General features: G+C 31.3%; 3 protein-coding genes and 1 non-coding gene across 4 annotated transcripts; 1 reads left to right on the plus strand and 3 right to left on the minus strand.

Moving 5' to 3' along the window:
- The first annotated feature begins 1,030 nt into the window (after positions 1-1,030).
- On the plus strand, positions 1,031-3,269 carry LOC124941891 (kinesin-related protein 4). The gene is made up of 3 exons (XM_047482260.1): positions 1,031-1,422; positions 2,203-2,349; positions 2,908-3,269. Exons 1-3 carry the CDS (start codon positions 1,123-1,125, stop codon positions 3,043-3,045), a joined length of 585 nt encoding a protein of 194 aa, XP_047338216.1. The 5' UTR covers positions 1,031-1,122; the 3' UTR covers positions 3,046-3,269.
- Positions 3,270-3,931: 662 nt separating this feature from the next.
- Positions 3,932-5,522, minus strand: LOC124942182 (mitochondrial pyruvate carrier 3-like). Its single transcript, XM_047482640.1, has 5 exons — positions 5,389-5,522; positions 4,563-4,661; positions 4,421-4,473; positions 4,264-4,337; positions 3,932-4,169 (listed from the first exon to the last, which is right to left on the minus strand). The coding sequence occupies exons 1-5, from the start codon at positions 5,441-5,443 to the stop codon at positions 4,121-4,123; spliced, it is 330 nt and encodes a 109-aa protein (XP_047338596.1). The 5' UTR covers positions 5,444-5,522; the 3' UTR covers positions 3,932-4,120.
- Positions 5,523-15,667: 10,145 nt separating this feature from the next.
- LOC124942139 lies at positions 15,668-18,536 on the minus strand. Its single transcript, XM_047482568.1, has 4 exons — positions 18,052-18,536; positions 17,551-17,979; positions 15,969-16,272; positions 15,668-15,888 (listed from the first exon to the last, which is right to left on the minus strand). Exons 1-4 carry the CDS (start codon positions 18,445-18,447, stop codon positions 15,752-15,754), a joined length of 1,266 nt encoding a protein of 421 aa, XP_047338524.1. The 5' UTR covers positions 18,448-18,536; the 3' UTR covers positions 15,668-15,751.
- Positions 18,537-22,097: 3,561 nt separating this feature from the next.
- On the minus strand, positions 22,098-22,171 carry TRNAT-AGU. The gene has a single exon. It is a non-coding gene; the product is annotated as a tRNA-Thr (tRNA).
- Between the last annotated feature and the right edge of the window lie 2,154 nt (positions 22,172-24,325).

Consider the following 24,325-nt stretch of genomic DNA (forward strand, 5'->3'; position numbering starts at 1 on the left):
TCGGTCTAACTCGATTCTAAGACTAGTAGGTTGTCATGTCTCACCTGTGCTCATGAATATCTGGAGTCACTTTCTATTCGAATCCATTCTTTTATAGAGAGGGAAAAGAGCGTACGGTATATGTCGCGCTCATTCTTCGTATCTGGTTCAGCCTCTTTCCCAGCAATCTCTGGTATGCGGCTTTAGGCTTTCCGCGCGCTCCATCCCTTCTAAAAAAATTATTTCAATTTTATTTACAATTTGTATTTTTCGAAAGTTACATCATATATATTCAAATGTTTAAAAGGTGAATTATATATTCAAATGTTTAAAAGGTGAGTTGAAAGGATGAGAATAAAAAAAATGTTCAAGGATTGGAATCAATATTTTTTTTTTGGTATAGATTAGCTTACAACATTTAAAAAAAACTAGGTAGCTTGTTCATTTAAAAAAACGAGTAATCATATAAAAATTAAGAAAAAATTACGATTAAAATGTGATAGCATTTTTAATTTACTCTAAAATATATATCCGAATTAACCACAGATTTCGACCCGCAATCCGGACACTTTAAAAATTAAGTATTATTATATATATATATATATATAGTTAGTTAAAAAATTGAATTTGTTAAAAGGTCCCGTGTTTAAATTTGTGTTGAATTTAAAATATAAAATCTTATTAACCTAGTTGGTTAAAGGGTTGTATTTGTTTGGTTATGTTGCAAGTTCGAAATATACTTATAACATTTTTTATTTTATTTTTAACTCAATCTGATCCAAGTATCCATTATTCTTACATATATATCCAAATTAACTACAACTCTCGACTGTTCGAAAACTTTGAAAATTAAACATCATTATATATATATTATATATCTTTTTATTTGTATAGAAAATTGTCAAATTCCCCCCTCGGCCTAAATTTGAAAATATTGGGCCATAATACTCCCTTAAAATCATCTATTTAAATGGTTTAATTTGAACAATATTTATTAAACCAAGGACTTATTTGCTATTTCCTTAATATCCAAGAATCCAATTGGAAATCAGAAACTTCGATCGAGAAAAAGAACGAACTTCATTCATCTCTTCTTTGATTTGATTTACCGATCGTGAAATCATCTGAATCGATCGCCGGAAAATGGAAGGAGCCGGCGCACGTCTCGGTCGTCCATCTAGCCGATATGCCCCTACATCGACCGTATTCAGTGGACCAGTCAGGAAATGGAAGAAGAAATGGAGTCACCCTAGCATAAACATCATCTCAAAGCATAATCATAGTAATAACTACACTACAAACGGCAATGATACTTCGAATCTTGTTCTCTTCAAGTGGATTCCCGTTACTCAGAGCCAGAACAATGGAAGCAAGGGTTCTACAGAAGATGGCTCCGTTATTGTTGAAGAAGAGCCGACTAAGCGCAGATTCCGATATTTCCCGGTAGAATTCTATTTTTTCTTTGATAATAGGTCGAATCATGTAGATGCGTTCAATTTCTAGGGTTTATAAAAAGTAGTTAACTTAGCCGAATTTCGAATTGCATCATTGAATAGACAGTTGACAATATTAATAGATCTTGAAAATAAGTAAGAATGATATATGGAAGTGAAAATGATTTTGGAGAATGAGATGGGAAGAATCAATGGAAAAAAGTCTTAATGCATTAGAGAAAGTTTGATTGATTTTTGTCGATAATGTTCCTTAGTTGGTACTTTTACTTTGGTTGTGTGAGTGATCAGGTTGCTGTTTTGGAAGATCAGAAAGATAACGATTTAAATCAAGCTAATGATGAGGAAAACTCTAAACCCTGTCTGGATTAAATGGTCTCTGGACTGTATGATAGTTCGAATCATGTAGAGGCGTTCTATTTCTAGGGTTTCTAAATTATAGTGAACCGTTCCTTTATGGAGATTTGGTGTATTTGTTTTAACTAAGTAGTGTCTTCTATGTTCTTATAATGTTAGATTGAATAGCCAGTTGACACTCTTAATAGAGCTTGAATAAGCAAGAATGATATATGGAAGTGGAGATGATTTTGGAGAATGAGATGGGAGATGGAAGATGTGAGTTAGATAGTAGAGAAGAATCAAAGGAAAAATAAAAGTGTCATTGCATTAGAGAGAGTTTGATTGATTTTTGTCGATAATGCTTTTTGTGATAACTCGTATGGACAACCGGTTCTTTAGTTGATACTTTTACTTTGGTTGTGTGAGTGATCAGGTTGCTGTTTTGGAAGATCAGAAAGATAGTGATTCAAAGCAAGCTAATGATGAGGAAAAATCAAATGAGAATATTGAGTCAAGTTCTGCGAATAATGGACTAGATGAAAAACCTGACATAAATGATGCAACCATTGAGGAAAATCAGGTAATCCAATACAATATTCTGTAAAATGTTGCCTTTATTCTTCTGCATTTAGATAAGAGTTTCTTAGGGCGAGTTGAATTCCATTCTCTAAAGGGTAGTGCGTCATAAGAAGAACTATGGCTATTTCTCAGCGAGGAAAATTTTATCTTGTTTTTGCTTTTTGTGATGTCAAAGGTAAACTTATACAAATTGAACCTATTTGGAAACTTGTATATTGTCACAATATTTTAAACAATCATGATCCCTTGAAAATTCGCTAATCATGATTCTGTTTTGGATCATGATCCAGATAATAGTGTTATTATTTGTTTCATTTGGTGTAAAGATTACTTTCTAGATCATTTTTCACACTACGGTGTGATTCTTTGTTTTATTTGGTATAAAGTTTTTCTATTGGATAATGATTACAGATTATTATGACGATAAAAAAATAATGTATATTAAAACAGCTCATTAACTCACTCTGTTCCATCTTTTTAAATTCTCGACTGCTGATCTTTAGTTTATTGTGTTTGCTTTTGTTGATTGTATGGCTACTGCTACTTGCTGTATATGAAGGATCAAGATGATAATCCAGTAGAGAGGCAAGATACGAAGGAAAATTTATTGGACTTAAATTTGGGTTTGAAGGCTAATGATGGCGATCATCGCATGGATACAAAGATGGATGACGATGATGATGAAACTGAAGAGTAAAATTCTAGTGGTGCCAAATATTGATGGATATGGGCATTTTTTTAAGTTCATAGTGATGTAATTGGTCGAATTCTAGCCAGAGAAAAGCTAAACAAGTTGTTTCTTTTTTCTATGCCATTTTCATCTTTGTGACAGACAAGCATATTAGACTGTTATTTTGTTGGCCCTTTTTAGGAGCTCTACTGATATATTTTCTAGCTTAATATTTCAATATGGTTTTCAGATGCTTTAAGAGTTGTTATTTTGTTAAAGTGTTATTTTATTTCATGTCTGTATACTTTGTGAAAGAATACCATGAATGTTTCTATTTATAGGGATTAGGGGAGATTTGGGCTTAGCTTTAGTTGGTACTTGCCCACGGGTCAACCCGTAAAATTTATAATCACTGTCTTATGCTTGGTCAATGAATGTTTCTATTTATAGGGATTAGGGGAGATTTGGGCTTATGTAGGTTTAGTCGGTACTTTCCCCGCCTTGCTTTTCTTTTGAATAGTTCGGGGTTGGTTTAGTCGTACTTGCCTTCCCGTAAACACTGTCTTATGCTGTGTCAATGAATGTTTCTATTTATAGGGATTAGGGAGATTTGGGCTTAGGGTTTAGTCGGTACTTGCCCGCCTTGTTTTATTTTGAATAGTTTGGGGTTGGTTTAGTCGGTACTTACCTGCCTTGCTTAGGTTTGGTCATAATCACTGTCTTATGCTGAGTTAAACCGGGTCGACTCATCGACCTATAATGCTCAATCAACCAACTAAAGATATAGATATATGCGAGTAATCCCTACTTCACATTGACCAATAATAGAATCAGAATTTTACTAAATATGTTTATGATAATGCATTTGACAAACAATAACTGAATTATCTTTTTTCAAACCACAACGCAGTTGAAGAAAAATGCGATTTATAACAGGAAGACAATTGAAATAATTGTAGCATCTGACATTTGGTGCATCAATTAAATTTAGGTTTGGAAAATACAAAAATCTGAAACAAACATAAATCGCAAAATTATTGGAAAGTATCTAAAAATGTGTGCATCCATCGCAGTTACATTATAGCGATCAATTTTATCGTCATCATTCTTGGGCAACATCAGTTTTTTCCTCCTTCGAAAAATAGTCGTGACTGCAATCATAGAGAAGACAAACCATCCAAAACTCAAGATTCGATTGAGTTCTAAATCACATGCTAAGCCGAGGTGAATCAAATATAGACTTACTGGATTTTTCGAGTAAGCTGACATATGCCTGTTGTAGCCATGGCTATGTTGACACTAAAAAGGTTCCAGTTTTTCTGCAGTTGAAAAGAAAATTTATGGAACATACATAACAACAAGATAAGGAAATCCATTTCAACTCGGAAGCTAACAAACTCACCGGAGTGATTACAGTACTGTATCGCGAGAAGACCAGCCCGGTAGCAGTTACAGCTATTAAAAAAGACCAGTAAACAGTAAACACGACATGAATGTAATATGAATGAAAAAAATAACAAATCATTAGGGCATTATTTCATTACCCAATTGCTGAGGATAAGAAACTTTCTCTGGTGCTTTGTTGAAATCAGCAATATTAGCAATGCTGATGCCCCACTTAAACGTTGGAGCCCAGAAATGAACTGAAAAGATCAATAATAATGGAATAGTATGAAGAACAGATTGAATAAGGTCCATGCCATATAAATAATAGTCGTTTATACGTAGCACGACAAAAATAATACAAAAACACGAGTGTTCACGTTGCCACCAAACACATCCAAAACACAACGAGATTAACCATTAGAGATCAATAATGAAAACATAAACAAAAAATGCTCACCAACGAACAAAGAGCTCGGAGATCCTCAAGAAGATCAATGAGTTCATCGACCCCTCCACCGGTTTTCCAAACAAAGCACAGAAGATTACTCAAGAAGGTAACCAACCAAACAACCCCATATCAATTCCTATTTATAACCAATGTGAGATCTCTCAATTCCCTGTTCTAGGGTTTTCTTGACTGATCATTTTAGGTCTCTTCTAGATTAATGGCATTTTTACCTTAATTCTCAACTAACAGGCTTCCTTTCAAGTTGCCCTAAATTCTATTGTGTTCTAAATGTTGTTGGAATGTCAATAAGGATCAGGAAATCAAAACCCATCAAAGGATGAGGCGAAATTTGACAATTGTTACAAGAATTGGTGCAATTGGATCCTGAATTCAGATTTGGAGTACAGATCCTGAGATGGGTCTCGAATAATCGGATTTGTTACGAGTTTACAAATCTCGGAGATTCAAACTACACATATAAAGCATAATCAAAGTGTATGAAATGAATAAAAGGGCAAGGAAATCGATGAACGTACTTGTTTTAGGGCCAGCCGGGTGATTCCAGAAAGCTTTAACCTTGGAAGTCGCCATGGAATCTCTTTTTCCTCTCCGTCGCTCTCTATCAGTGGGAAGCTATTGCTATTTGCTCCTCACTAAAATACCACATGTGTATAATAATATTGTTAAAATAAATATTTTATTCACAAGCTAAATTTAAAAAAAAAAATTTATTAAAAGTGGAATAGTCAAATTAATTAGGGCTGTGATTTTGAAAATCTTGTTTTAAGCCAATACTCTTTATTTTTTTTATTTATTTTACTTTTGTGAGATATACAAAACCATATAGCAGTTAACTTATTAAGAGTGGAATAGTCAGTCATTTGAGGATCTCTTTATTTGTTTTAACAAAAGGTTGGATTTAAAACAAATTATTGTATTTTTTCTAGACTTGAAAAGTAATTCTTTTTAAAATTCTAGATTCGTGAATATTTTGGTTCAAATACCCATTTGAGTGTTCATATATTTCAGAAAACACAAACTTTTTAGAAGTTTTGATTGGTTCATATCTCTAATCAAAATGCGTTATACAATAATGTTTGTTTAGCAAACTATTACGATATCTGAATAGAATCTCAATTGCAATGTCCAATTGAGCAATTAGGCTAGATATAATTGTGGGATTTCTGTTTTTTGTTTTATGTTCTATAATTTTGTTTTCATTCTGTTTTTATTATTCACAAACAGACTTTGGTTACAAATTCAATTAACAGTTGTAATTAAATATTTTGGTGAATTCAGTTGTTATATATGTTCAACTCACTCCTCAATTGAATATAAATGCAAAACTTTGTAAAAATTTGCTTATTTCAATTGTATTTTCTGATTTTGCTCTTCGTTTTGGACTGTTATGTATACTAACAATATTTTTTTTCATATTCTTTTCTTTTTTTCTATAATATTTGAATTATTCTTCTCATAACTTTTTCGCTACACTTTGAACACGGATTTCCCTTTTGGTCTTTCAGATCAAGAACTAATAACCCTAGTTACAGATTTAAGTTGTAACAACTTTGTATCAGATCTAGACGGTTATGGAAGGATAGAAACCCAACAGCAAGCTGAGATGGATGCTCTTAAAACCCTAATTGAATATGTAACCCATCAATCAATTTCAATGCAAACTTCCCTACAAGAAAATATGAATGAATTGAGTAATAATATGGATAAAAAGTTCAATGACACGTAAGACATATTGACATCCATAAAAAGAGGGTATGTTCTTGTCCAAGAACCTTGTCTCAGGGCTTATGATTATGTTGTTTACCATGAGAGCCATTCTTGCGATAAGCCCTTCCATCAGCATCAACAGTATGTTCCTCTAACCCGACTCACGAAAGTTGATTTCTCTTGGTTCGATGGAACAAATCTGGAAGGACTTCTATATGTTGATTAGTCTTTAGGGTGGACAAGACTACTGATTTAATTAAACTTGACATTGCTCTCATCCACTTTACTGGTGATTTCAGAATATGGTATGAGTCATATCTTCAGCAATGTAAGCATAGAGAAGCCATGCGTGGGAGGTGCTCAAGAAAGACCTTTTGATGTAGTTCGGTCCTTCCATATATGACACCCTTATGAGACAATTGATGGACCTGAAATATGTCAGTTATGTTCAAAATACAATCTCTGATACATGTCAATTCCCCAAAACTGTATAGTATGCACAAGAAGTATGTTATAGACTGCTACCAGTCCAAATTGAGGGAGGAAATTGCAAATGTGATCAGACTACAGTTTTCCAGATCCTTAAATGAAGCCATGTCGATGACCAATGTCCAAGAAGTGACATACAAATCCCTGTTGAGCAGCAGACACTTGTACAACGTTAAACTACCGTTGCTGCCCAAACCAACCAATATTAAACTGGTATGGTCAAGCACCAATAAAACCATATACTTCAAGCCAAACTCATCTTATGTGTCTTCTTCCAACGCGAACCAAGGTCACATTATGCAATTAGACTCGACTACAATAGATGAAAAGAGGAAGAAGAGTCTCTATTACACCTGCAATGAAAAATGAGAGTCTAACCAAAAGTGTAAATCAAAGTTATTCATGGTCTCGGGCTCTCGGCTAATGACCAAGAAGACTTATCATATTTCTAAGAACCCACTCTAGAGCCGTTTTTTATTATCCTCTTTTACAGCCTGAGACAGTGGAAGAGTCTTTCATTTCTTTGCACGCATTGACCGATTTTAATAATTTTCAAGCACTCAAGATTCTCGACAAGATTGGGAACCTGCCGGTGGTGATTCTGATTGATACAGACAACACTCATAACTTCATAAATAGAAGGATAATAAAGAACATAAGCCACGATACCCTGTCCACACAGGTACTATCAGTTTGAGTGGTAGACGACTCCAACATCTACCAAGATCTGAAATGTTCAATGGAAGGTAAAGATGATCAAACGGATATGAAGGTGCTTACTATGACTAGGTATGATATTGCGTTGGGAATCGAGTGGTTGATTACTTTAGGTCCTTAGTCATGAGATTTTGAGAAGTTGACCATATCTTTTGAAAAAGAGGAATAACATCTGTCTTAAAGGGTATATCACATGCACAAATCAACCTGATACAAGACAACCAATTAGAGAAGTTACTAAAGAAATGTAATGTTCTTCCATGGCTCAAATAAGGAGTGAAAATGAAGGCCAATTTTTTTTACTATGATTGATTCACTTTCGTAAAAATTGGTTTGACACCAAAAGAGATTCCTGAAGACCTTCAGTGACTGCTCAAAGGAATCAACTTGATATTTCAGCAACCTGAAGACTTATCACAAGTCAGGGAACATGATCATCGAATCCCACTAAAAGAAGGCACATAAGCTATGTGTCAACATTCATACTAGTATCATGCCCTACAAAAGAAATAAATTGAACATTTAGTAAATGATATATTGGACAGGGGAGTCATTAGAAGAAGCCAAAGCTCTTTTATTGCCTCTGTGGTGCTGGTCTGGAAGAAAGATTTTTCCTAGAGGTTGTGTATTGATTACAAGCAACTGAACTCAACAACCATCAATGATAAGTTTCATATCCTGTCCTTGAAGAGTTGATGGAATAGTTGCACAGGTCTAGGATCTTCTCCAAGCTGAATTTGCGTTATGGGTTTAATAAGATAAGGATGCACCCAAGTGACTGTCACAAAACAACATTTCGAACTCACGAAGGCCTATACAATTTTATCGTGATGCCCTTTAGCCTAATCAACGCCTCATCTTATTTCCCAAGTTTAATGAATGCAACCTTGAAGCCATTTCTGAGAAGGTTTGTGCTGGTATTTTTCGATGACATCTTGGTGTACAACCCATCTTGGTGTACAACCCGAGTTGGAATGAGCATATCTTCTATCTACACTAAGTCCTGTCAATATTGCAATGAAACAAGTTATTCCTTAAAAAGGGAAAATTTAGTTTTGGGTGTCATTTCTTATCCCGACCATATATTTGATTAAAATGGAGTGGCTATTGACCCGAATAAACTGGAATCAATGAGTACTTGGCCGATTCTAAAATTTGTTAAGCAATTGAAAGGGTTCTTGGGACTAATCAGATACTATCGAAGATTTATCAAAGACTATGATTCCATAGCCCGACCCCTTACTGTCCTACTGAAAAAAAAACAATTTGAATGGAATGAAGAGGCATAGAGACATTTCTATGGTTGAAGCAGCGTATGATGTCCCCTCCAGTCCTGGCGCTGCCCAACTTCAGAATTCTCTTTGTGGTGGAAACTGATGCAAGTGGAGCTAGAATTTGTGCGGTACTGATGACCGTCACTTTTATTGTGGATAAATGGAGATCTTATTAAGGTACAAATAGATCATTGTAAATACAGACATGTAACCCTCAAATAACTGATGGAACAAAGAGTACAGACTCCGGCCCAAGAGAAATGACTTTATAAATTAGAAGGATATAATTTCGTGGTGCAATATAAAAAGGGGAAAGAGAACCTGGTGGAAAATGCATTGTTTAGGAGGATAATAGGAGTCCAATGTGCAGGGGTATTCATATATCACACATTCACACTACTTTCTAAAAACAGATTCACGAAGCTTATGAAGGTGATCCCAACTTAGGCAAAATCATTCGAGAAATTCGTTCAAATGCTGACACTCAGCCATATTTTTGTATGATGATGGGATACTAAGAAAAAAGGATTGGCTAATTGTGGGAAAGAACAACGAGCTCAGAACCACCCTTATTGTAGCAATGCATTTGGGAGTAGAGGGGGGCATTCAGGAACATTGGTCACCCAAAAGAAGATGCAACTAATCAACTCCTGACGCGGGATGTTAAAGGATATTAGAGAATTCGTTGAATCTGCGAAGTGTGACAAAAAAATAAATAAATAAATTCAACATATAAAGGTCTGCTACAGCCTTTAGCAATTTCCAATCGATTTTGGGAATCGATTAATATGGATTCATCGAGAGCTTACCAAAGTCAAAAGGGAAAATTGTTATATTTATGGTAGTAGACAAACTATCCAAAATGGCTCATTTTATGAGTTTGCAACATCCCTTCACTACTCGGACAGTTGTTGAAACCCTCGTGGCCAACGTTTTAAAACTCCATGGAATTCCAACAACTATCATCAGCAATCAGGACAATATGTTTTTGAGTACTTTCTAGCGGGAAATCTTGAGGATGCAAGGAGTTCAACGGGCCTTGTCCACAGCCTATCACCCTAGACAGATGACCAGAACGAGATTATCAACAAGTTCCTGTTGACTTATCTACGCTCCATGGCCGATCAAAATCCAAAAGATTGGGTGCGCTGGTTTTGGCTGAATGGTGGTACAACATCAATTTCCATACAGCCATACAAACAACCCCTTTCGAAATAGTATACCGATACTCTCCCCTTGTCCACACACAATATGTTGTAGGAAACTCAAGAGTGAAAGAGGTGGATGTGTCATTGGCAGCAAGAGAAGCCAAACTTCAACTCCTGAAATTTTATTTGCAAAGAGTCTAGAATCGTAAGAATTAGTTGCATGATAAAATGATAAAGAAGTTTGCTTTTGAGGTGGGAAGTTGGGCATTGGTGAAACTATAGCCATATAGACGGCGCTCAAGTTATTCCAAAAACTCTCACCCAAGTATTTTGAGCTCTTCCAAGTGCTGGAAAGGATTAGGGAAGTAGCCTAAAGGCTGGAACTCGAAGCATATACCAAGATACACAATGTCTTCCATGTTACGCAATTGAAAAACTTTTAAGGGATCTTTACTGGCATTGTAGAAATTCCCCACCTTTGTGCATGAACTAACATGAAAAGTAGTATTGTGGGTGAACAAGACTTAATGACGCATTGAATAATGAAAGGACCGTTGTTGATCAATTGGAAAGGGGCATAAACAGAAGACCAGACATGGGAAAATACTGAAGTGATAAGTATTCAATGCCAAGAGATGCTAGCAACGTGGAGATAAACCAAGCCAAAATCTCTTCGTCGAGGACGACAAATATTTGATGGATGAGATAATGTTACAATCCCTAAATATAATCTCACCCTGTAATCTCCAATTAAGTAGTTAGGCTAGATATTGTTGCAGGGTTTCTATTTTTTGTTTTCTATTATATGATTATATTTTCACTATGTTTTTTTATTCACAAAATGACATTGGTTACAATATCAATTAGCAATTGTAGCAGTTGTAACTAAATTTTTGGTAAATTCAGTTGTTATATATATATGTTGATCTCGCTCCCTAATTGGATATAAATGAAAAGTTTTGTGAAAGTTTGTTTATCTCAATTGTATTTTCTGATTTCGCTATTCGTCAGGTATACTAATAATATTCTTTTTCCATCTTTGTTTCTTTTTCTCCTATGATCTTTGAATTTTTCTTCTCATAATTTTTCCGCTGCACTTTGAACACAGATTTCTCCTTTGGTCTTTGAGATCAAGAACCAATAACCCTAGTTATAGATTTAAGTCGTAACATAGACTTCTTGCTAATCCAAACAAACATTCAAATATCAGTCCTATATTCATTCGTGAAGGTACTCCTAATGGGATTGAGGACCATATCAATAGAAACGTAACCTCTTATTTCTTCTAAGGAATTTCCTAATTGTTCAAGAACAATTAGAAAGAGATTCTTTAACTAGAAAGAATTTGTGATATTTTTAAATAAATAAATATCAATTTGTCCAACTAAAGCTCTTTATTTTGGTCAATTTTGGACTTCTTATTTCAAACCTCACAATTTGGAGATATTTATTGTTAAAATTATAAAAACGAGATTTTGTTTTAATGGTTTCAACGTCGTTAACTTATTATTTACGTAACATTTATAAATAAAGAAATAAAATATCACTTTCACTAATTTAACTATCGCATTTCAGCGAATTAATTGTTTTTTGACTACCGAAATTTAGAGAATCGGTCGTCAAAACCCTAAATTCGCTGAAATTTGGTAGTTAAATTAGTTACATTAATTATTTATTTATTTATTTATTTATTTATTTATAAGTCTTACGTAGATAATAAGTTAACGACGTTTAAAATCGTTAATCGTTTTGTATAACCTTAATAAATGAAACTTCAAATGGTAAGTTTTGAAAAAAAAATGTCCAAAATTTCAATTAAAAAAAAAAAAAAAAAAAAAAAAAAAAAAAAAAAAAAAAGTAAGTTTGGAAAGAAAAAAAAATCCAAAATCTCAATTGAGTTTTAATTTGATAATCCGAACAATTTTTTTTATTATTATTATTTATGTAAGACCCTTCTCACGTTGAGTTGAGTAGTAATTAAGTTACCTCATTAGATTTTATTTCTTTATTTTGATAATATATTTAATTTAAAAAATGAAAAATTTTAAGGGAGAGAATTGAATCTAGAGGCAATATTTATTTTTAAAATCACTAAGATTATTAGCATATTATACATTTTTTTTTTTTAAATTTGGATACACAAAGTTTAATAGGTAATAAAAATAATTTTATACTATTTAAACCTAATACAACTCATACATAGATTTGTTTAGAATATACCCACCAATTCTTATATTTAAACCTAATACAACTCATACATAGATTTGTTTAGAATATACCCACCAATTCTTATAAGCTTAATACCAAAAAAAGAAGTAAAAATATTGTAATAATTTCAAAGTTTTAATATGGGGAGTTGTTGACATGCTTTAAAACAAACTTAGAATTAAAACAACATCTATTAGAAAGTAAATACTTATTATATTGGTAAGCTACAAGTGTTTTGTAAGCTAAGTTTGTTTAAATATTTTAAAAGCTCTCTTACTCATAGAACCCTGAATGATCACCCTTTGTGAAAATATACTAACTTAATTTATTATTTTTGAAATCCGATAGAATATTTATTTTATTTTTTTATAAAAAGTTAACATACTATTCTGTAATGATATGTTTCAAATTAAAGTATTTTTGAATGAAAATTGAATCAAACACCTTCAATTACAATAGTTTATGTATCTATCCTAAATGAGACAATCTTACAATTTGAGTTAGTTTATATTGGCATAACATATAGTTATTATTATTAAAAACATGAAGAAATAGTCAATAATAGATTACAAACATTGGGAAAGATAAATAACTTTTTGAAACAATGTCTTTTTAGCAACCAATATAATAATAATAATAATACCTAAAAAAAATAAAAATAAAAGAGAAGTTGAGATATCTTTGAAGAAGATGAAGCCCATCAATGGCTGCCTGTCTTACATACCTTTGGCTTTCGGAAATAAACAGCAAGAAAGTATCTGCAAATTCATAAACATAATTAAAAAAAAAACTAAAAATCTCATATAATAAATAAAGTAGAAATTTGATTTAATGGCCTTAAAGATACCTTATTTGATTTTTTTTTTTATAAACGCATAAAATTAAATGAGCGTGTGACACTTTTATATATTTTTTTTTACGATATTGTCCCTGTCGCGAGACGCAATTGGATGCCATGTGAAAAGTCGACAATGCCTTGTGAAAAATCAACAATTGCGACTCTCGCAACCGGCATTCGCGAGACGCAACTTTTTTTTTTGAATCGCGATTACCGATTGCGTCTCGCGATTGTAGACTTTTCGCAACGGAGGCATTTTCGTCAAAAAAAAAAAAAATTAATTGTCACCTTTTATGCACAGTTCAAAAAATCAAATAAGGGCACCTTGATCTTTAGTCAAATTTCCCAAATAAAGAAGAAACAAAAAACAAACCTTAGATTTCAATTTGATATTACTACTTTGACGGCTATTGACGGCGGCGGTGTGCGGCGGAGTAATGGAAGAGGTAGACGGTTGTAGTGGGATTTTAGAAGCTGCATTTTGTTTCTCCTCTTTAACTCTGTTAAAGATAACGGTAAATCCATCTCCTGAATTTGGATCCATTTCATCCCATGCCCCAAATTTAGGAACTGATGCTGCTGATATGTATGACTATACCCACAAACCAAAATCATATTCAAAATCAAAAAACATAAACAAAAACAAAAACAAAAACCCAATTGAAATTATTGATTGCTTTACATGATCATCATATGGGTTGTTGCCGGCGCCGGCGCCGGCAGTCCGACGTTTCTCATTCCCCGGCGAAGACAGGACAAAGTTACCACTTTCCAAACTACTTTGTTGGTCATATTTCTTGGATTGTCTTTTTTGATTTTGACGGATACCCTGATGGCCTGAATTACTTCCGGCGGTATTGGTCCGATGAGTGGTGATGTTCTTCTGTTTGATGACTCCGGCGGAACCGGCGAAGGCTTCTGGGTTCTCTTCTGGGTCGTTTGGATTGATGATTTTGGTGGTTTTTTCTTTGCGGGCATTGTTGAAGTAGGTTGTGTAGGGTATATCGTCATTGTCATCATCCCAGCTTCCAAATTTGGGTACCTGTTGTCCTTTCTATTGGTTGGTTAGTTTGTTAATTACAGAAACTATTAATGAAGAAGATGAAGAAGAAAGACTTACAGAAGCCATGGCGAATGAAGATCAAGCTTAGAGATGGTGGATTTGATTTATGAGAGATGATGGAGAAGGAAGAAACAGGGGAAATCTGAGTTATTTGGGTAATATGAAATTTTGTATCACTTTTGACTCAAATCTCCGGAAATACCAATGAAGTTGGCGTTTTGCTTTGTGATTCGATGGATACAATATATATACACTATAGCTTGTTTGATGTTGGATTATTTGAAAACTTTGTTTTTTAAGCTTGGGACATGTTTGGTCTTTCTTCTATCAATCATCCGAATCTACACCCTATATCAATAGATTATGGTTTATAGGGTCATCCATTACAAAAAAGACTTGGACTAAGTCAGGGACCCCGAACCTTGGGCTGCCCCAACTTTGATAGTAGTAGAGATTTTGATCGCTAAATTTTTTTTTTATAATAAATGGATTGTAGTGAGATTTTAAACTTATGACAAAATAAAAATTCTAAATTTTCCTCCTAAATCACTAAATTATATCATTTTATGCTTTAAAACACTAAGTAATATTTCTTTACTTTATTAGATAGGTTTAAAGTATACAGGTTTACCTAAGCCGGTCCGGCTCTAAGTGGATATGTGAAGGTAAGTTATGGATAAAGATAAAACGTGTGTAGTTTTTTAGTAGATTGAGTTGACTCGAGAATTTTGTTATTTCGATTTTGAACCATTATATTAATCCAAATTGAATTGAAAAACATTTTATTCAATTTATATGGTTCGATGTAGGATTTTGATTAACTATAATTGAAGTAGTAAAACCGGATATAAATGTTATTTAAATAACTAAATTAATTATCTACACTTGTAATATATTAATTAATTTTATGATTAATTAATAGATTTACATAAATTCATACTTAATTTTAAATTTTATTTAATTTTTTTATTATATATTAATATATTTTACTCAATTTTGTTTAATTAATTGTTTTAAAATCAATTTATAACATGTTAAATATGAATTATTATTATTATTATTATTATATATATATATATATATATGGTATAATATTCAAACAAACCTAATAGTATACATTTAATCAATTGAATGTACAAAGCAAATAAATTTGTTTTAAAATTTATATAAAAAATGACTCAACCCTTTCCTCAATCACCGTTAACCATACATATTTGTTAAATTGACAATATATTTGATTATTAATATACTTTTTTAAAAGTTATTACAATTTCATATACACGAGAGTAGTTTAAACATAATTGCAAAAAACACGGAATATTTGATTATATATACATTGTATATCAAGAACTACAAACTTAGGTGTAATAACAATAGATTCATTCATAGGTGTAACAAAATACCAAATATATTAATATAACCAATCAGACATGATCAAGAAAAGCCAATAGTCTTATTTAGTAGCCAAAGTGTGAGAGACATTTGAATAACAAACATCATGTGAATAGATGTCCGGTCCAGCACAAACCCGAAAACCGTAATCCCTGCCTTGTTTTGCTCGAAGTAATTCACTGCCAAAATCCAAACAAAACTAAACCAAACCATTTTGTTTCTACAAAACCAATCAATGAAACAAAACAAAAGTACTCACCTAGAGCCTGTCTTTTCTGATAAGAAATTGAGATTGAGAAAATTGGTATCATCTTGGTGTTGTCAAGATCATCATCATCCCCGTTTTCTTCTTCACCATCATTGTCGGAATCCCAATTTGCATCAGTATGTGAAACCCGAGAAGGTGTAGTTGGAGTGTTCCCATCAAAGTCATCGAACGAGTTGATTGTTGCACATACATGCCATTTGGTTGCTAGGCTTGTTATGGATTGAGCTCTATGTGTAATCTTTGTCGCGCTTCTTAAACATATGAATAGTCCCGTCACTAATGTAATCGAACATAACTGGATATCATAATATTTTGAAAATTTAATATTATGCAGATTTGTAACTCATTGTAGAACACAAAAACACATATTTTCCATTTTTGATGTCATTTGTTTGATGATTTATAACCCGAACATTTATAAAATAATTTTCACAAAATTATAATATAAATCGACTCAATTATTATTTGTGACTTGAACTTAAGTTGTTTTTGTTAAATGTGACTCAAATTTTGAATTGTGTCATATGACACTAAAATTATCACAATTTTAGTCATTATTTAAAACATTCTCAAAAACAAATAAACTTTTGTTTTGTTATTTTAACATAATATTTTCATTCTCTTAAATAATTTATCATATTTATAACAAAAATAATAAATCTCTTTTTCCAATTATTCTTATTCACAACACATTTTTAAGTCATTCAAACCGTATTAGACAGTTTTGTATGTTTAAAACACATATACATCCAAATTTGTAGTCATTAAAACCTTATTAGACAGTTTAAAACACATATACATTCCAATTTGTAGAGCATACACAAAGTTATGTCGTTATTATTATTTTTTTAAAATAAATATAAAAAAAAAATCAAAAAATTTCATATCTTTATTAGATTACACATATTTTTAGTAATTAAAGCTAACTTCAACATATTAAAATAGGTAAATCTCAAAAATAATACTCAATTTAAAAGTAATAAGTTCAAAATATCTCTAAATATCAATTGATTTTAAAAATAAAAATCATATCTTAAAATAAGAAATTGTATACTTTGTCCATTTCAGAAAAGACTCACACAACTTAAATTTTTTATAATTCAAACATCATGTGACACAATTCAAAGTTCGAAACTCATTCAATTCAAAGTTCGAAACTCATTCAGTAAAAATTATCCAAATTCGAATCTCAAATAGTAATTGAGTGAATATAAATCATTACTAAAAAGAAAAAAAAAAATTAGAATTGTCAAATCTAGACTTTTATTGGGATCAATTAGAATTTCGGAAACCTTTTAAGTCAAAAACAAAATTTCATTTTCAACCCCAAATTGTGAGATTTTAAAAAGTCAAAAATTCAATTGGTGAATTCATTTTTATCGAAAAATCGGGTTCAAATCTGCTGTTCCAGATTTGGTACTTCATTCTGTACCACCCTCACAAAATATGTTAACTCGTGAGGGTGGACACCAAATTTGAAACAGTAGATTTGAACCGAAAAATCTTATATCAAACCTAATTCAATATTTGATAAATTTTCAAATAAAATTGAACATATAACCATAAAACTTACAGCAAGTTCCCCAGCAGTATAAACATCAACAGTAGATCCAGCTTTAGTAGTAACAAGAAGAGATGCAAGTTGACTCATCGTCACCAAAACAACCGTCATCAATACAAAAACCCTAAATCTATGGCTTATGATCCGTAAATTTCTCCTAATCTTAAGATGCTCCGTCAATATATTACCAACATCCGATTCCTTCTCAAAAACCCTAGCAAATTCCTCAAGCTTAAGAATCTGCAAATAACAAATCAATCTGAACAAAACACACACCACAAAGAAGATCGCCGTTCTGTATAACCAAGAACACATCTGCAAAACGCAAGCTATCATATCGTAAACATATACATTTCCAGCTGAAACAAACCACCATATCTTATAACCGCCATCGATTACAAATATCGGAAGAACAAAACTCGCCAATATCTTCGCCGATCTCTGCAAATCAAATTGTTTGTTTTCAGATCTGAGAAACAGAACAGAACAGGAGGAGGAAGAAGAAATGTGTACCTGTAATTGATCTACGTAGCCTTGTCTGACTTTATCACTAGAATGACCTAGTTTATCGAGGAAGAGGAATCGTTTGATGCCGTAATTGTGAGTGAAGGAAGATAAACATAGGAATGATAGAGTGGAGACGGAGAAGAGAGATAGTTGAATAATGGAATCGTAAGGACGGAGGTGATGTGAATCGCAGGTTTTACAGGAGGCGTAGATGATGTGGTTGAGGATTGGGATTGCGATTGTGAGGAGGAAGAAGATTGAATAGGAGAGAGTGGTTTTCCATGGATTTGATTGATCTAAACATATCCATGTTAGGAATGATTTGAAGCTTTTTAAAGCTATTCCTTCTTTGGTTGTTGTGAAACTTGGTAAGAGTGATGTATTTGATCTTTCATCTTCCATGGAAATTGATGAGTTCTGGACTGGTTTTTTCTTGTTGGGAGGAAGAAGATGAAGAAGAAGATCATTAAGGTGGTCAACACTGTGTGTTAGCGAGAGTTTGAAATGAATGGAATTTTATAAGAAAACAATGATTTATATAGATAAATAATTGTTTTATTTAAATAATTAGAATGAATTTATTTCATAGAATCATCTGGACAGCCACATAAAAAAAGTGATAGTGTAAAAAAAATTATCATGTCAAAATTGGAGAGAAAAAAAAAATCGATAACGTAAAAGTTATAAATATAAAAAGTAAAAGAGAAACATTATTTTCCGAACATTACATTGTTCAAAAGAATTATGTCAAGAATATGACCATGTTCGAGAACATTCTATCAAGAGCATAACTATGTTTGAGAGTATTCTGTCAAAAACATGACCATGTTCGAGAGCATTCTACAAGAACATGGTCATGTTCAGGACCATTATGTCAAGAATATGGTCATTTTCGAGACCATTCTGTCAAGAACGTGGTCTTGTTCAAGATTTATATGTCAAGAACATGGTTATGTTCAGGACCATTCTGTCAAGAAACATGGCCATGTTCGAGACCATTCTATCAATAATATAACTTTCTTCTCTCTAACTTTTTACATGATTAATTTTTTCCACCGTGGCTTGAACCGAAATCGTTGTCCACGTCGCTCTCTCTATCATTATTCATTTATATAGATTTTTTTTTTTAAATATCAAGAAAATGGAAATTTTAATAAATAAATTTAAAATATACATCAAACAAATTCCAAAATAGAGTAAAGCTTTTTTTAATGAAGGAGTTAATTTAGAGAGGAATACAAAATTAAATTTTAAATAATACATTATATCGTCTAAACAATCAAGGTTAAATGATAATTTAGAGATTAAATAATATACCTTTAAAAAAAAAATTATTGATCCAATAATCTTGCATTTTTTAGGCGACTCCAAATAAGAACTCATTTGAGTTCCATAAAGGTGATTGATGAAGTAGAACAAATCAAATAAACTAATTTAGAAGTATTGGAAAAATCTTTACCAAATATTTTGAGTTACAATAAAATTTATCATTGCCAAGTGATAACTAATCATTTAGTCAAAATAATTAAATACCATAAAAAAAGTGAAGATACCTACCATACGTCCTCCAAATGGAATATCAATTCAAATAACTCATTATTAAACAAATAAAAAGTAACTCCAGATCTAACAACTTCATCTATTTTATGTTAAGAAAAAGATAAACACACATTCGATAAAAAAAAATATCAGAATAACCGGTAGGTATGAACAACAAACGACCTACCAAAAATTGAGAGACCTACCAAAAATTGAGAGTATTATTTGGATTATAAAAATTCGAGACGACAAAAAAATGATAGAGAGCAGGAAAATATTGACATGAATATATATGGAAATGATGTGTCCTTTCATTACCTACATATTTCTATCAATACTTTCCCGCGGATATAAATTTGAGTGAGAAAATTCGAAATTGAATGACTTACTATAAAATTTGTCATTTTTTAATTGGACTTAAAAATTTGAATTTTTTTTTATTATTAAATTTTCAATTTATTTTAGAAAATGATAGCTCATTTCTTATACATTCTTGTCAAGTTTTTTTCTACTTTCTATTATTACTCATTTTTTTTAATAAATGATAGGACCGTCCAGTCATTCTCTATTCCCTCACCCAAATTTCATTGTATATATATAAATCAATTATATGATAATTAATTTAAAAAAATGAAAGGTCTTAACTAAATAATTTGGTTTACCAAATAAACCCGAATCATCAAACCAAAACTCTGACGTGTCGTAATAAATTTGATTTCGGTATTTAAAAATGAGATTAATAATACATATTTATATGCGTCATTAAAACGCCAAAAGTTTAATCGGAAATCCTGTGGAGAATAATACACTAAAACTTTTCTCACTCTCGAATCAAGCGCGTGTTAAAACAGTATAGTAACAGGGTGGTAGTGATAGTAGTGGATAGTGAGAGTGCAGAACACGCACTACTTTTTACGTGTTAATTGTTAGTTATGTTTTTTTGAAAAAATGGCCCACGTGGCAAGTGTGCTAGCTTTGATAACTTAAGGACGGTTGATCTCCTCACAGGTGTAATAAGAAAGTTTGGCATTTCAACATATAACTTATTTAAATATATATTTTTTAAGTTAATTTTAACTAGAACTCTCCAATATATTTGAGAAATAAATATATATAATTTATTTAGTTAATATTCTGATTTAGTTGTGAACGCGGTTGGTCAATATAATAGAAAATTGTAATAGTTTGAGATTATAAAAAAAAATGCCTATTATAATTTGGGTGAGTTAATTACTCAATGCATAAATTCAACTAAAATTAAAGCATTTTTACTAAGTTATGTTTTTTAAATTCTATAATGCGAAAATAAATTGTGAATTACAATCAAAATAATGGGTTTGGATTTGTTTTTAAAAATAATTCACTATATTTTAAATAAAAAATATTATAAATAATTCAAACTTGACAAACATATTTGTTTAGTCTTTTGGGCCTTAAAAATGATTTAATGAGTGGCTTTTTATAGTAAGAGTTTATTATTTGTAGAGTGGACACAAAAATGGGAGGATATTCTAAGTAATAAACTAACTTCCTAATAATAATTTTTATAAATTTGGAATGAAAAAAATAAAATAAAATATTATAACTCTCATACATTTGATCTAAGCTTTTTAAAATTTCGAATTTATACAAGAAATACTATATTTTATATTAATGTAAAACTAATCAATGGTTAAATCCCATCTATTCCACAAAAAATGAGTGGAGATCAAAATATAGAAGCTTGTAAAATTTGCAAAAATGTTAAATATACATAGAATTGAAAAGGGCTTGAAAAATGCTTTACAAAGAAGACATGCAGAATTTCTCAATCTTTTGATGTTTTAATATCCCGGTTCACACTATTGTTTTGAACACCAAGCTATAGATGTTCATGATTGGAAGTGAACTCTTATTTTTAGTGTTTTTAAAATCATATATGTTGACAATTCTTTGATGTATCTTGAATTTTCTCTTAACATAGTCATAAGTTATTGAACTATTTTTATTTTATTTATTAGTGTTTTGCGATATTAGTAATGATATTGATAATGCAATATTTTTTGCTTTAAATACTGTTATAGTCTTACTCTCCAATTTTATAAAGTACATGACACCTAAATAAAAAAACAAATTAAATAAGTTCAAGTTATGAACAGAATAATTATAAGTTACAATAATACATAAACAATGAAAACTCAAACCGCAATGCAAGAAAAAAATAAACACAACAGACAAAAAAAAAAAAAAAAAATCGAAGTTACAAAAGCGACCACGACTAACTCATCCTCATAGTTTACAACCATGTTCATCTTAAACATGTCCCCTTAAAATTGTGATTTCTTAATTTTATCGATTTTATTATTGATACATTTTGCAATGTTTTCATATGTCTTTCTAAAGATTATCATTAAAAACGTGTTAGTCTGCAAACACACTTAATCATTTAATTAGACGCATAACTTGTCGTTTGACGAGTTTGAAACGTGAACCTGAGGCCAGAAGAAGAGATATAAAAAACAAATTATAAGATATGCTCTTGTTGAGAGTCGAACTCAAGACCTCCCGCTTACTAAACGGGTGCTCTAACCAACTGAGCTACAAGAGCTTGTGTGCGTTGACTTGGTAAATCTAGGAGTTAGTGTCTTGATTGAGTAAATGAGTTATTTAACACCCTTTTTGTTTTCCAATGAAGACATTAGTTTGAGTTCTTTTATAAAAAACTTGTTGCGGGGCAAGGGTCTGTGGGGCTTGATTGAGAAAGGCTTCTATGAACTGGAAGAGTACGGGGTAATTACCAACGTTCAATAGATACAATTGGATGAGCTAATAACAAAATATTATAATGTAAAACATTGTCTTTCTTAGCAATTTCAAGAGATATTTTTGAATATATATTAGAGAGAAAACATCAAATTTAGATGTCTCTAAAGTATAAACTTGGAGGTAATGCATGGATAAAAATTTCTATATTGAACCTATGAAAAATTGTATTAAATTGTTATTCATGGTTACATCGATTACGTCTATTATAATTGAAATATAAGAAAACTAAATAATATAATATTATGATAATATTTTACAGATATATTATATTATATTTTAATATCCCTCTCAAACTCACGATACAACAATAATAAACATTGAGAGTTTGACCATCAGAAAATGAAAGCAGACAACAAGAAGTTATGCATCATTCTTAATCTTCTTCTCTTCTGCCCAATCCATTGACCATCCACCCAAAAAGAAGTTATTATTTGATTCAGACCAACCAAAATTAATAACCAAACCAAAACCAATCAAACCAAGTTTCACATACTCTTTTAAAAAACCCAAATTGAAATCAACAACCCACAACAATCAAACCAAACAAAAATCAATCAACCAAACTTCAAAAACTTAGGAAAAACCCAAACTAAAGTCAATTCTCTATTCTCAACAACAACCAAAACCATAACCGATCAACCAAACTTCACAAACTTAAGGAAAACCCAAACCAATGTCAACTCTATATTCTCAACAACAACCAAAACAAATCAAACCAAAATAAATCAAACCAAATTTCACAAACATAGGGAAACATAAATCAAATTCAATTCCCTATTCTCAACAAAAATAACCAAAATAAATTAAACAAAGACCAATCAAATCAAGCTTCAAAAACACACTTTTGATTTCTTCTCCTCCAAGACTAATAATAAAATCAACCTTTTCTAAACCTTTTCTAAACCATTTAATTCAACTAAATCAACATTCGATTTCTCCAAGTTACCCTCCTCACTCAAAAACCTTTTAAGAAAAAAAAACAACAAAACCCATTTCCATCAAGTTACCAAAATCCCCAATCCAACTAGATAAAAACAAATCCATTCAAACGAAATCCAATACCGCAGATAAGTTACTTAAACCACGACAAAAAATAATATTAATAATAAATGAATAGAATCCTCCATCAATGTCTAAGGTAACCATTGATGGAGGCAGCGAAAGGCTATCACTCGATTGACTCAAAAACAATAACAAGGATCTGATACCATGTTAGGATAAAGAGAAAAATATTAGATTGAATTGTTATTCATGGTTACATAGATTACATCTATTATATAGACATTATAATTGACATATAAAAAAATTAAATAATATAATATTGATATTGATATTATCAAAAATTTATAATATTATGATAATATCTTATATATATTTTAACCGAACACACTAATAAGAAAATTTGAAGTTGAAGAAAGAAAAAACTATTAATATTTTGAGAGAGCTATTATTGTTGCTAATCAAATGAGAAATAATTGACCGACACTAAAGTTGTGGAAAAAATATTTAGAACTCTCATAAAAAGATTCACTTGTATCGTAATATCAATTGAGGAAGCAACATACACAGATCGATGATTATTGATAAATTTCAAAATTCTCTATAATACATTAACATAAATTTAAAAAGGAAGAGAAAGAAGATAAAAAAGACGCATCCAAAGTTGGAGCCACGTGTAATCATCCTTTTCATGATTTTTTATATATAGAGAATTAAGGAATTCCATGTAATTTTGCATAAATTTTATCATTGGTCACCAATGGGAAAATTTAATCAAATGACTTAAAATAGCTAAATTTTGAAAAATAACCTAGACCCAATATATATATATATATATATATATATATATATATATATATATATATATATATATATATATATATATATATATATATATATATATATATCTTTTTTATTTAAAAACAACATTTTAAAC

The sequence above is a fragment of the Impatiens glandulifera genome, chromosome 6 (genome assembly GCF_907164915.1).
Source record: "Impatiens glandulifera chromosome 6, dImpGla2.1, whole genome shotgun sequence".
Classification (NCBI taxonomy): Eukaryota; Viridiplantae; Streptophyta; class Magnoliopsida; order Ericales; family Balsaminaceae; genus Impatiens; species Impatiens glandulifera.